Raw genomic sequence first — 14,860 nt, 5'->3', positions numbered from 1 at the left:
ATGGGTTACATTGCTTGCTTTGCAGGGAGAGACTTCCAGTCCACACCAGCCCTTCTCTGCAATGACACTCTTAGCAAATCCCAGGAATATTTTTCTGCAAACCTGCTGCCATATCTACCTCCATTACTATCCTGAAAACAGTCTCATTACTCTCACTTGTCTGTTTCTAAACCTTCCTTCCTGCTTTTTCTTCAATATATTTTTCTTGGCATCAAGTCATTTTATCAATCCTCTAGAGAAGAGGTAGGCAAACTCTGGCCCACAGGCTAAATCAGGTCCACAGTCACTTTTTCTTGCAAATAAAGTTTTATTAAAACACAGCCATGCTTCATTAATATTTTCATTCTGTGCCACAATGGCAGGGCTGAGTGGCTGTAACAACGATAGGATAGCCCACAAGCCTAAAATATTTATTATCTGGCTCTTTACAAGGGTTCGCTAGTGCTGATTTTATCATCCCCAGAGGCCTTTTACAGTTTCTTTCTGAGGACATCACTAGCATTTTCTATCTACAGAAACACACTGTCTTCTGAGGCAGCCCACTTGACCTTGGTGGATCTTTTTCCGTCTGCTGAGCTGACACTTGGCTCCTTATGATTTCAGTTCAAGGGGTCTAGACACACACTTTGAGGAAACTGAGAAGTCGATCCCTCTTCAACCTGAGAGTCTTCAGGAGCTCTTTTTGAAAAACTGGTTCAGTTCATTGAACTATTCCCTTGGAGTCTCAGTTTCAAGTTCTCTCAACATCACGGCTATTATTCCCCCAGGGTACTTTACTTTCTCTGTTTAATTCCTAAAATGTAGCACTCACTTATGGCAGAAGTAGAATAAACATGATCACACACTTCCTAAAGGAAATCAACCCTGAATACTCATTGGAAGGACTGATGCTGAAGCTGAAGCTCCAATACTTTGGCCATCTGATGCAAAGAGATGACTCTTTGGAAAAGACCCTGATATTAGGAAAGGTTGAAGGCGGGAGGAGAAGGGGACGACAGAGGATGAGATGGTTGGATGGCATCACCGACTTGATGGACATGAGTTTGAGCAAACTGCAGGAGACAGTGAAGGACAGGGAAGCCTTGCGTGCTGCAGTCTATGGGGTCGCAGAGACTCGGACATGACTGAGCGATGGAACAACAGTAAAACCCCCTTCCTCATTCTAGACATATCATACGTTTTAACCAGTGAAACCTCAGATAGCTTTACTGTTGGGAGAGGGGTTATATCATAGCAGTGGTCACATGGAGACTACTGTCAACCAGACTTGATTTTACTCTGAACTCTGCAAAGCCATCCTGTACCTGCACAGAGTTGGTTTTGTTTTTTTTTGTTTTTTTTTTTTTTTTTAAGCTTAAGAAAAGAACATTATATTTGTCTTTCTTATATTTTGCTATATTATTGGGTTGGCTAAAAAGCTCATTTGGGTTTTTCTGTGCTATCATCTGGAAAATTCAAATTAACATTTTTTGGCCAACCAAATAAATTTAACACATGATTCCAGCCAACCAACTTCTTTTTGGGTTAGCAGGTAACATGGATTTTCCAACTTCTCTGTCCTTTGGAAATGTGATCAGACAGGGTAATACTGTTAAGAATAGAACTTAGCTGAGAACAAAACCAAAGGAAGACCCATTAGTAAAGACACTCGAAACATGCCAATAAATGCAGGGGAAGAAACTCTGAGGCATGTTGTCAGAAATGGACCTGACCGCTGTTTTTGTATCTGAGTGGCCTCTGATGATGCACAAGAGTGGATGTGGGGCAGTTTCCAATCCCCTGAGCTTTTCCTGCTACTTTCTCAAATATCATCACAGAGTTTCACAAGAGGGACATGAAAATCATAAACACATACTCACCTAGCCTGATGGAAAACTCATAAAATCTCTTCAGTCTCACGACTAAAGGACACACTGCATTCCAAGCTTTTTCCTGAAGCTGAATGTCATTGGGATTTTGGATGGCCTGCCAAAACACGATGGAATTTTCTGCTTAAAAAGAAGCGGTAGGCTCCACGTCAAAATGACTGAAGATTGAGAAAGAATTTGAGTTAAAAAAAAAAAAAATTCCTGCTGTCTTTTGCTAATGTATACTGCCTAAATCAGTTCATGGAAGTATTGTCCAAGATGCTCAATTAGGATGGTGATTTTAGCACTTGAACATAATGCAAATGGCTCAACAATTAGACACCATGTCATTTGACTCACTTCTTATATCTTCAATGCAAAAAAAAAAAAAAGCATGTCTAATTGGAAGCAATTCAGATCTCCTCCATGACCATTTGATTCTTCTAAAGTAGAGCTAGTGCTCATTATGAAGTGCAGATTTTGTAGATGTTTTCCTTTCTCTATAATATGTATTACATTCCTGACAGTCTGAGATGGTACCTAAATTGCCTAAATTAAATGGTGACCCTTAAGTAGAAAAATAACCTCTTAATAGGCTGCTACTTTCTTTGAAATGCTGTTTTGCTTGGGTTTCAGCAGTTTGAGGATTATGATGCTAGCGGCATTTTATTGTTGTTGCTATGTCTTGGTTTTTTTCAGAAAATGGTGATGGCAATGTGTGTGTGTGCTGATACTTCCACAAAGCTAATTATTTCAAACAAAAGGAGTGTGAGGTTTCTTGCCTTGAAGGCATGACAAACTCTCAAAAGCCACACTGCCATTTTTTTTGTTGTTTTGGTCACTGTTTTCTTTTTCCTGCACTTATTATTTTGATCTTACACGTCATTTCAGGATGACAGATGAGCAGGCTCCTTAAGGGAGGTTGTTTATGTCTCTTGATTGTGATAGTCATGAAACCTGCCAAAAATCATTACAAAATGTTGGAAAGTTCACATACACCCAGACTTCATGACTCATATTTCAACTACCGTTCACAGATTTCATGTTTCTCTTATACGAAGCAACATATTGACAAATTATTGTTTAAATGTAAGTCCCACAATTTCAAACGCATGTCAGAGGAGAGAATGGCTTGCACTTTACATGGTGCACAGCACTATGTGCTCAGATCAGTGGACTTGAATAAAAGGGACCATTCATACATTTTTAAGGACACATTACCCTCCTTGTTCTTCCTGGTATGCTAGGAAAAACTAGGGCTATTACTTAATCTTGCTGTGTGTGTGCGTGTGTGGGTTTCCCTTCTCCACCAAGGGCGTTGTCAGCTTAGTGTTATTATTGGCATACATCTCGGATCTCTGGCCCTGCGCCCTTGTACGCCTGCAGGTCTGCGAGGATGCTCTCGGAATCCTGGAGCACGGCGCTGATCTGGTTCCATATTTCCCTCTCTCCTTCTGTGGGCTGGGCATCTAGGCAGACAGGAAACCAAGAGACACAGAGGCTTGTGTTTATAAACAGCCTGGGAAGAGGCTCGGCATTCAATTCTACCCGCTAGACAATCCTATGTGACTCCTGCAGGCATGGTATTTCCTCTTTAACATAATAAGGTGCAAAGAAATGAAAACTAACAGAAGATCTGGCCATTACTGAGTTCAAAATAGTTACAAATATTTCATTCACATCTAACAAAGATTGTTGGAATCATTGTGCATGCGCAGTCGCTCCATTGTATCTGATTCTTTGAGATCTCATGGACTGTAGCCCACCCTGCTCCTCTGTCCATTTGATTTCCCAGGCAAGCATACTGGAGTGGGTTGGCATTTCCTTCTCCAGGGGATCTTCCTGACCCAGAGATCAAGCCCATGTCTCCTGCAGTGCAGGTGGATTCTTTACCACTGAGCCACCTAAGAAGCCCATGGAATCATTGTAGGCACCCCTTTATTTGTATAGATCACTTTTTTTTTTTTGCACATATACTATGTGTCAAGTGGTACACTGGGTGATAGAAAGAATAAACATTACCTTTTGGGATCCAATTCTAATATTTAATAGAAGCTATTGTGACTGAAAGTCTGTGAATCTGAGTCTAGATGGGAAAGTAGTCCCCCCCTTATATTTCCATACTAAAAAACACTTAAGATTTTCTGTAATTAATCCTTCAGAGCTATGGTATAGGTGTATCTTTGCAGAACATAGTGATGTAGAAAGCAATGGAGTTCCTTTTTGAACATGAGCTCAAGAAGTGCAGAGAGTTCATTTTAAAGACTCCTGTACTGTTCATCTTTGGTCTTAACCATGAAACTTATCCACAAAAATAAGTAATGCATTTAAACTTAAATGCTGAAGAACAAATTCTAACAGTCACAGAGACATCCACTTAGTTCCTCAATGAATTCTGACTTGTTTACATTCCTGGAGCCAATGTATGTTCTTGCCTGCAGGAATATTTTGTGAGGGCTGGTGGGTGGAAGTTGAATGGTGGTAAAGATAGGGTTTTATTTATCTCACAATGCCTATAAAATAGGTTTCTTGCCTGGGCTAGTTAGGAAATTAATCTCCATCTAAAACAAAGGCATTGCTAATACAGGAAGAGGACAGATGTCATCTCCTAAAATCTGTTTTTAAAAATCCAAGTCCTAAGAACTGAGTTCTCCCAGCAGACTTCACTAATGAAAGGGTACCTGCATGCGTGCTCAGTCACTTCAGTCATGTCCCACTCTTTGCAACCCTATGGACTGTAGCCCGCCGGCTCCTCTGTCTATGGGATTCTCCAGGTAAGAATCCTGGAGTGGGCTGCCATGCCTTCCTCCAGGGGAATCTTCCAAAGCAAGATTCAAACTCGAGTCTCCTGAATTACAGGCTCATTTTCTTCCATAATTGGTTAGGCTTATTGCAAGCCCTAGGCTTTTTCACTTTTCTCTGTCAGGGAACTGAGTCATCTTTTCTTCTAGCTATTAATTAAGCCCTCGGTGTTGACTACATAGTCCCTGGCTTCTGGGCCAGGTTGCTGTAAGAGTCTAGAGGACTCAAATCACAAGTGGCATAAACTTTGAGACAGAAAGTACCAGCTGGGAGAAGCCCTAATCTGTCTGTCTTGATTTTCAAATGGGAAAAGGACCATGTAACCCTAAGGGACATGTGGTCTTGGCCCATATCCCTAAGTTCATAATTCACCCCAGTTTGATCCCCCAGCTAAAAGAACAGACAGGACTAAGTGAGAATCTGATCCACAAGACTGTAAGACTCAGACCTTATTTGTCTCATTTGACACTGTATCTTCAGGATCTAACACAGTGCCTGGCACACAGTAATGGCAATAGAAAAATGGGCTGAATGATTGAAACATAGAGTCAAAGCTATGACTTTGCCAGTAGTCATGTACGGATGTGAGAGTTGGACCATAAAGCAGGTTGAGTGTCAAAGAATTGAGGCTTTCAAATTGTGGTGTGGAGAAGACTCTTGAGAGCCCCTGGACTGCAAGAAAATCAAACCAGTTAATCCTAAAGAAAAATCAAACCTAAATATTCATTGGAAGGACCGACACTAAAGCTGAAGCACCAATACTTTGGCTATCTGATGCAAAGATACTGATGATAGGAAAGATTGAAGGCAAAAGGAGAGGGGGTGATCGAGGATGAGATGGTTAGGTAGCATCACTGACTCAGTGGACATGACTTTGAGCAAATTCTGGAAGATAGTGAAGGACATGGAGGCCTGGCTTGCTGCAGTCCATGGGGTCGCAAAGAATCAGACACAACTTAGCAACTGAACAGCAATTCATATTGTTTTGTGATGGTTTTCCTGTTCGTCTTTGAATACCAAGCTACCTGAAGATAGGGCCTGGCTGCTTGTCCTCCGGGCTCCCATATGCCCTGCCCATTGGAGAAACTTACTAAACGTGTCATGTCTGTCTCAATGGATAAACGATGAAATTGACCATATGACAGAGAACACGGGTGTTGAGAAGCGGTGAAAAATATAAAGATCTTACTACTCCAGATCCTCTCCTCTGTCTTGTCTCCTGAAATGGCTTTACCACTGTTGCATGTCTCACTATCACCATGAAGACAATATGCATTTACCTATAATCAGACTGGCTATTCACACTTTAGTTAATGTGTTTTTAAATCCTCCATCATTTATCTATGGCCTCAACGTTTCCTCAGTGTGGTTAACATATTAATAGAATATTTGATGAGTGCAAAACTGCATTAATGTTACTGTCCTAATTCTAAAGCTGTTATTTCACCTTCTGGAATAGTCCTTTGAGAGACTTTGGGGTCTGCACTTTCGGCATTCTCCAAATTGAGATTCAGTTGGTCACCATGCTTTTAAAATGTATTGTGTCTTCAGATGTCAAGGAGAGACATCTTGAAAAAGACCCAGAAGAATTAGTGATTGGAAAGGTTACTATTTAACCTATCAGCAACCTCCTAGAGCATTTGCTGAGTGAACAGGAACTCTGAATTAAGGCTTCTGTTTTTCTATTTTTAAAGCAAAGATTGATCTTAAGTCAAAGGTACATACACACATTAATAATAATGATGATGATGGAAATGGGTCTCTGTTTCCAGTTCTAGCCAGTGAATTGTTTAGTGATGTTTCTTCTAAGAATCACATTCTAAATTCCTAATCATCACCAGTTATTTCATCGAAATTGAGGAGAATGGTTACAGAAAGCTGGACTGTTCCTGTCTAACAATGAAGCTGTTAAAAGTGCCTGTGATTTACACAGGCAATTTCAGAAACCAACACTTCTAGGAGCCCTGGAACAAGCCTCTCCAGGCCTTTCTCCAGGCAGTGATTTAAACCCCTATTCTAGCTGTTGTGGAAAGAATGAAAATGTATCATGTGCCCTGTGACCTTGAATACATACATTTATTGTCAAGAATTTGCTGAATTCCAAGTGCCTAGAATTTTTAATGGAAAAAGCACCATCTTATCAATTAAGAAAGTTCAACAGTATTCATTTTGTTTATAGGGGACCTATTTATCCTCCTTTGACTCAATTTCCCAGTGACAGTGGATATTAACTGTCAGCATTTTAGAGTCACCGGGGTCAGGGGGAGGTTTCATGCCGGACTGTGATATTTACTGAGAGCAGAATTCTCGGCATTCCACTGTGCCGATGCAAAGCAAGGTGGCCACCAGCTTTGTTTGTCAGAAAGGAACATCTTTGGTGAACATACCCCAGGGCACAGGCGGCAGGGCTCAACCCTGAGCAAGGCTGTCAAATCAAAGAGTTCTTATCTTTGTAAATCAGCCAGGGATGCACTCTGTCTCCACAAGCCTGGGGAACACACACACCTACCCCTAAAGACCTATTCAAGACTGTGTGGAAAAGCTGACAGAGAATCAAACAAATTAACTGAAGAAAATGTGAACGGAAGACAATTTATTTGGAGATGTCTTTGGCTTTGAAGGAAGCCCTGGCATTTCATCAGTAGGATACATCCCTATCTCTGCACCCACCAGCTGTTGTATAAACACCAAAGAAATGTAGAGCAGGAAGGGTTTGCCAAACCATAAATTAAATCCATAGCTCTCCTTCTCCACCCACTTCCTCATTTCACCCTTCACCCCTTCAGGATAAACTAGGAAGCGTAATAACTATTTAATATTAACATTATGTGTGTGTGTGTGTGTGTGTGTGTGTGTGTGTGTGTGTGTGTGTGTGAATCTTTCAGTCAGGTCAATGCTTTAAGACCCCGTGGACTGTAACCCACCAGGATCCTCTGTCCGTGGGATTCTCCAGGCAAGAACACTGATGTGATGTGGGTTGCCATTCCCTTCTCCAGGGGATTTTTCTGACCCAGGGATCGAACCTGGGTCTCCTGCATTGCAGGCAGATTCTTTACCATCTGAGCCACCAAGGAAGCCCTGATATGAACATTGGGGGATGTAAAAATGGAAACGATTTATAGCACGATACTAACTGCTTACAAAAAAACAATCTAAAATTGCAAAGGTCTGTCAGAAGATGTAAGTGTGACGGGACTGACATATTTATTTGTACAGGAACATCAGTCATCCTATGCCAGACCCTTTCCCAAGGGACAGTCAGATGAGGGACTGCAAAAAGCAGCAAGGTTTAAGGCACTTGAAGGCTTGTTTATTTCATTCACATGCTGAGGCATCCCTGTGATGTCATGGAGGGAAGAGAGCTCCAGGGATGTAATTTTTGAAGAACCAGATCCTATCATAAGTTTTCACTCACTAAATATGAGACCTCAGGGCAAGCCAATTAATCTCTTGGTCTCAGATGAATTCTTGGTAGAGGGAGGGGAGCTAGCAAGAACCTCGTCTCCTCCGTATATGGTCCTGTGGGGGTCTGTGGATCATAAAGAGGATGTTGACAGCTGAAAAGCACTTAAAAAGTGAAAGTGCTAGAAACTGAAAGAATCTTTCTGAATGAATCCCTGCCCTGGCATAAACAAATTGCTTCCCAGGTCTGCTCTGTTCCTTTGCTTTTTGTTTGTTTTGCTTTCATTTGTAAAGTGACCAAAAACATCCTTTATTTTCCTCCTTTCCCTTTCCAAGATTGTCTAGCCCCCTATGCACAACCGCAGCAGATGTGAGCATACCAGAGAGGGGGAGATGAAAGAAGAGATCAGTAGTAGTAAGAAGTATTCTGCATCACCCAAAGAAATTCCAGCTGTTTGCATAATCTGACATGCACCCACACCCTTGCTTTAAAGAGTAGGAGACTGTAGTTGTAACAAGTCAAAATACACAGAGCCTTTCTGGAAGTACCATGGCTTGGGAGCTTTAGAATTTCCCTCTTGACTAACCCCATCAACCACCATTATGGTTTTTGGCATCCCTATTATGCTCATAAAGGTGGATTTTTCTTATAAGAAAATCACTTTTCGGTTACTATAGCCTAAGAAACGTATGTTCATCCCAGCCTAGAACCTGTACTTCTTTTGGCTAGTCCATCACTTTCTCTTTGTTCTAGCTATCACAGATTTCTTCTCTGCTACCTGTACTATTGGCTCTTCATTGTGCTTGCATCTGATCTCCCCAACAGTTACACACTCCTTGAAAAAGAGTCTGTGCTCTTCTAATGTTCCTGTACTTATGTACTTTATGACATTCCCCCTCATGCCCCTCTGCTCCACTAAGACCCGACCCCCACTTCTGCTGGTCCTGCCTGAAGCTAGGATACAGAAGATGCTCTGCAGATAGTTACTGAATTAGCATCAATGAAGAAGCCAAGGTTCCTAAGCTTATGCTTCATGCCCAGGTCTATGTCAGATATTGAATAGGTCACACATGACATAAGCATAAGATGCCATCTAAATCTTTCCCATAGAGAAGTTCTTTAGGCTAAAGTGAAATAATACCAAAGAGACCTAGCTATGTCAGAAGGAATGGAGAACACTGAAAAATATGTCAGTAAATATAAAAGATCTATTAAGATTACAAAAATAGACACACAGAGACTATTCAAGAGTTTAAAGTTTAAAATAAAGACATTGCAATGAGTTTATAACATATGTACACAGAAGTAAAACATGTAACAATAGCACAAAGAGTGAGTGGAAGGGTGGTGATTGGAAGTCTACTGTGACAAGTTTCTTAAATTCTTCATGAAGTAAACAATGCATTTTGAAGACAGATGGCAGTAAGTTAAAGGTGTATATAATAATCTCTAAAGTAAGAACCAAGAAGCACAACTAAAAAGTCAGCAGAAAGGACACAAAAGAATACTAAAAATTATTTGGTTCACTTAAAAGACAGAAAGACACTGAGAAACAAAGAGGGAAAAGATAACGAATGGAAACCACACCAAGATACAGAAATACAAACGTTAATTAAATGCACATACAATAATTAAAAGTAAATGGACTAGACATACCAATTAAAAGGCTGATATTTTCAGCTTGGACGAAAAAGCTTGGGGCAACTACATATTGTTTATAAGAAACACGCTATAAAGAAAAGCAGACAAAATAGGGAAATACATACTGCTGCAAATACTGAGGGTAAGAAAACTGTTATAGTCAAAATATGAGATGAGTAAAGGTAGATTCAACAAAAGATATGTCAGATTTCTAAAAACTATGAAATATTTCTGAGTAAAATTAAAGAATATCTAAACAAACGGAAAGACTATATGCATAGGTGAGACAAATTAATATTGCCTAGAAGTCAATTACCTCCAAACTGATTTATTGATTTACGTAATTATAATCAGTATCCCAGCAAGGTTTTTTGTGGACATTAAAAGCTAGTTTTGAAGGATACATAAAATTATACAGAGAAGTAAAGGTGCCAGAATAGTCAGAACATCTGGAGAAAGAGCAAAGTTGAAGCACTTGCTTTTCCTGACTTCCTAACTTATTAGTTGCTATGTTTTGGCATTAATTGGTGAAATGGATCAAGAAGCAATGAGAGAGAAGAAAAGGTCCCTAAGTAGCCCCACACGTATTATAAATAGTAACAAATTTATGGTAAGAGCATTAAAGCAATGCCGTCTGTGCTAGAATAATTTTGTATCACATGAAAAAAGAAATAAATCCAATATCTCTTTCATAACATATGCAAAAACTTGCTAAGATTGATCATTGACTTAAAGGTAAAGCTTAAAATTCTAAAGCGTTCCTAGGGAAATGTAGTTGAGTATGTTTATGACCATGGAATAGGCATGAGTTCTTAAAGAGGATACAGAATGCACTTAATGAAAAAGGAAGAAAATGATGAATCACACTTCATCAAAATATAACATTTCTGTTCACGGAAAGAAAGTAGTCATGGGATGAAAAAACAATAAAAAGACGGTAAGTGACTGTAGAAATTTGAGCATAGACTGTAGAACCTACTACAAAGGTCAAACAAATTTAAATCAGATCTACACAACTGGAAAACCTAAGGACAGATGTGTCTAATTTTGTATTAAATTTTGACCCAGCTTAATTATATCTATTTGACCCAGTTCAATTATATTCCATCACTGACTTCAAAAAGAATATTCAATACTCAAAGCAGAGGTGCCACATGCATTTAAGCTGTTGTTACACCCTGTTCAGCCTGCCTTCCTCCCTTTACTGCTGACTCCCTCCTTAACTCTTTGCAATCCAACCTCTGTATTTAAAGCAATAAATCCTGAATCTGTTAGGCAGCTAACTGCCCAACTCATCATCCCCTTTTCAAGCCTTCTTGACTACTCTCAGCATCTGAATCTATTTACATTCCCTCCTTCTTGAAAGTCTGTGTCTTCTGGCTGTTTTATCTAGCCTGTTCTATCCTGTTTCTTCACATGGCCAGCATCTGTTACTTGGGCTCATTCGGTCTCTTAACTCAGCACAAGCTGATGGCTGGGTCACCAAACTGGGTGAGGCCCAAGCCCTGCCATCAGGAATCTCAATTAAGTTGCCCTGCTTCTCCCTCAATGTAGCCTCTCTCCTACTCAAGCTCCCTTTAAACACAAGCAGGCCTGAAGTTCTCATACACTCAGCTCTTAATCTTCTGTAGTTTTCCTTCAACTATTCTCTTTGGAAAAGTCTTCTGAAAGTGAAGGTGTTAATTGCTCAGTTATGTCCGATCTTTGCGACCCCATGGACTGTAAGTAGCCCACCAGGCATCTCTGTCCATGGAACTCCCCAGGCAAGAATGCTGGAGTGGGTAGCCTTTCCCTTCTCCAGTGAACCTTCCCAATCCAGAAAATGAACCCAGGTCTTCTAGGTCTTCGGAAAAAAATACACATTGTTTTAAGTCCATTCCAAATTCCACCTTTGCAAGAAAACTGCTCTAATTCCTCCTGAGGTCATCCATTTCTTGAAACCAGAAGTTTCTCCCTCTATTCTCAGGCCGCACCATGCCTCTTCTAAGCCCCTTATTTTATTTTATCTTTGAACTGTCTGCCTATATTGTCCTCCACACCAGCTTGGGGCTTCATTAGGTAATGGCTGCTCTTGTTAGTTCTGTCTCCCTGATGTCACCAGGCTTACACGGATGCTCATGACCATACTCAACATACTATTGCCATAATAAACTGAAATCTACATACTCAAGGAAAAATTATGACCTCAGCCCATCTTCCCCACCCTTCCAGTCCATCATCCTTCTTTCTTGAAAGCCAGCTTTAGGAAATAAGATTTGAAGAATCAAGAAATGAAAACAATTTTTTTTTTTTGAGACATCTCATCTCCCTCTCTAATTAGGCAGAAGATGATGGCTGTATTACTTCCTGGAAGCTGCCTATGATGAGCACTTAAGGGAATCAAAGCAAAGGGAGGAAGAAGGCCAAAGACATCTATACACCCACCTCAATTCCCCAATCATTCCCTGTGTGACTTCAGCCCAGTGACTCATCTTCTCAGACTCAGTGAAATAATGTTAATCTTCTCTTTGGTAGTAAGGGGGATATAAACAGGATTTTGTACATGTCTATAAATTTATAGTTTTATATTTTCCTTAAATACTTTAGTTCTAGTCCTAGTAATAGGCCACCAGACATGAAAATCCAGTCTACATTTCCCCTTCCTGAAGAAACTAGAGCATATCTATAAGTGGAGTTTTGATACTATAAGTCATTATCAAAATTGAAAATATTGAAATGTTTTCTTCGGCCACCATGATCTTTCTTTAAATAACATATTAAGAAAATGGCCAAACTACAAGACTGAGTAGGTCAGAGTCCTTGGGTTGTAGGAGAGAGGAAGAGAGGCCCCTTTGCAATGTTGCTGGGGAAGGGGATGCCCTGAGATCTTGCCTCAGAATTCTGGTGCTTCAGAGAACACCAGCTGAAAACTAATGCTTTAAATTCCTGTATTTTACTTTTATCACTTTAAAGGGTTTTCATATTAGACTTGACAAAGAACTCAATATTATTCTTTGTGGAAGCATGGGAAGGCCAAAGTTAAAGAACAGCTACATAGGCAAATGGGGCCACTGAATTCTGAGTGACATTGTGAGAAGCATGTACACATGCATGTGGAGTTTTGAACTTCCAAAAAAGTAAAGCATGAAACTCCCTTAGCTGTTTATATGCCCCTGAAGTTGTGAGTGAACGCTGTTTTACCACTATTTTGGCCTTTGTGCACGCTGAATGAAACAGTGTAAAATACATATGACAAGAAGTGGAAAGGACCAATTAAAGATGCAAGTAGTAAAATTAGAGTGTTGGAATAATAGCTAGTTCATTCTGCAACAATTTAAAAAATTATTAATAAATCTTCCTGTAATAACAAAGATATGTATATTATAGAAGAGTAGCAAAAGTCACACCAGTTTAAAAAAAAAATCTTTTTGAAGTATCATATCAATCTGGGTCTTGAGTTCCTAGGTGCCCTCCTTACTAAACTGAACCAAACCCAGCATAGCCCAACCAAACCCAAACAAACCCAGCCAAAACCAACTAAACCCAACCAAATTCAACCACGCCCAAACAAATCCAGCCAAACCAAATTAAGTCCAGCCAAACCCAGTCAAATCCCACCAAACCGAACCAAGCCTAACCAAACCAAATCAAACTCAGCCAAACCCAGACAAGCTCAGCCAAACACAACCAAACCCAGCCAAACCTAGCTCAACTCAACCATAACCAGCCACACCCAATCAAATCCAGCCAAACTTAGCAAAATAACAAGAACAATAACAAACTGAGTTAAATCACAAGTGAGATCTCTTTAATTGAATATAACTTGCATTAAAAATTTTTTTCAGAATGTATGAGTTTTGGGAATACTTTTCCTTTTTAAGTAGGTATTTAGGCATAACAAAGATTTTAAAAAGATAGCTCCAGAGATCTTTCATAGTTTGGTTTGCTGTGTCTTAGAAAGTTATTCTAGCATTTACTTAGAAAATCTCTGTTAGAAGGTTTAATATATATGCAAGGAAGTTTCAACTTATTTTTAATATGAATACAATACTTGAAACTATAGTTTAAAGCAGATTAAGGTTTGCAACAGATGATGACTACTGGGACAAAGGACATTTAACTGTGCTTGGTATTGTGGAATTGCAATTCACAAGGAGGAGACCACAAGAATAAGTATAGATACATGAGATAAGTTGCTTAAAATGAATGTGTCACTCATTGATAAACATATTCAAACATGAACAATATAAGAAAGAATCTCTGTATGTATTCAGTCATGATTCATAAGCCGTTTCCCTAATTAAAAGTTTTTGATTTAAAAAAATCTTTCAAATGAAAGCTACATCTCAAAATTCTGAAACAGTTCTGTATTATCGAATAATACACAAAGAGCAGACAGAGATTACTCAAAACTACAAAACCTCTAAGTCTCATTTCTGCTATCTATCACTTTTTCTTTTACATCTAGTGATATTTGTTTTATATTAATCTGTGTAAATTACTATGTATACTATTTTTCTTTGGATTATGACATAATAATTCATGAAAATTATTAGGAAAATACATGATGATGATTGATGTTAGGCTTACAATAACTGCTTCTAAAATCAAAGAAAAGCATAAACATATTAAAAAGATACTTTTTGTTTTTAAAAAAAATAATATATGAAAAGAAAGGAGGAAATGGTCTTTGAAGACTCAGAGAAATGTAGAGAGACATTTGGATGTGGTTTAAGAATTACATAACAATCTTTATAACTCCCCTATCAACAAACTATAAAGAAAGTGAAGCTTTTTCATCATAATCTTTTAATTTTTGGAACTTACTTTCAAAATCCAGGAAAAAATGTGGGTAGTTTTCAATTTCCCTGGTAAGGACTTTGAGCAGGTTTCCCATCCCAGCAAGCCTAGGAGAGGGAACACAAAACCAAACACCATTAGCAGTATAAAAAACATACTTTTTAAAAGCTTAGATATTTTTGAATGATTTGCATAAATACCATTGAACCCCTATAACTACATCAGAAGACCTAATAGAAAGTATTTTTATGCTAGGTGACAAGTGATAACTTAGCAATGAGTTATTGTTCAAAGAATTGGGTAATGGTCATAGGAGGCAGAGTTCAGGTGTATTCTAGAATTTTTTTTTTCCCCTTTCCCTTTCACTAATCCCCAGAATCCTTACAGT

At 39.2% G+C, this 14,860-nt stretch overlaps 1 protein-coding gene across 4 annotated transcripts in view; it reads right to left on the bottom strand.

Annotated features, from left to right (window-relative positions):
• The window catches only part of CYRIA (CYFIP related Rac1 interactor A), a 99,565-nt gene that overhangs the window by 10,361 nt on the left and 74,344 nt on the right, over positions 1–14,860 (bottom strand). For all 4 annotated transcript variants that reach the window (XM_005212933.5, XM_059891067.1, XM_005212932.5 and 1 more), the window contains exons 3-5: positions 14,500–14,579; positions 3,195–3,316; positions 1,860–1,965 (exon numbers count right to left, since the gene is read on the bottom strand). In XM_005212933.5, the coding sequence (XP_005212990.1) occupies positions 1,860–1,965; positions 3,195–3,316; positions 14,500–14,569 (298 nt within the window). In that variant the 5' untranslated portion in view covers positions 14,570–14,579. The remainder of the gene's footprint in view (positions 1–1,859; positions 1,966–3,194; positions 3,317–14,499; positions 14,580–14,860) is intronic.

This window comes from Bos taurus, chromosome 11, assembly GCF_002263795.3.
Source record: "Bos taurus isolate L1 Dominette 01449 registration number 42190680 breed Hereford chromosome 11, ARS-UCD2.0, whole genome shotgun sequence".
In the NCBI taxonomy this organism is placed as follows: Eukaryota; Metazoa; Chordata; class Mammalia; order Artiodactyla; family Bovidae; genus Bos; species Bos taurus.
The sequence above is the reverse complement of the archived record's forward strand: the minus strand, read 5'-3'. Positions and strand labels throughout refer to the sequence as shown.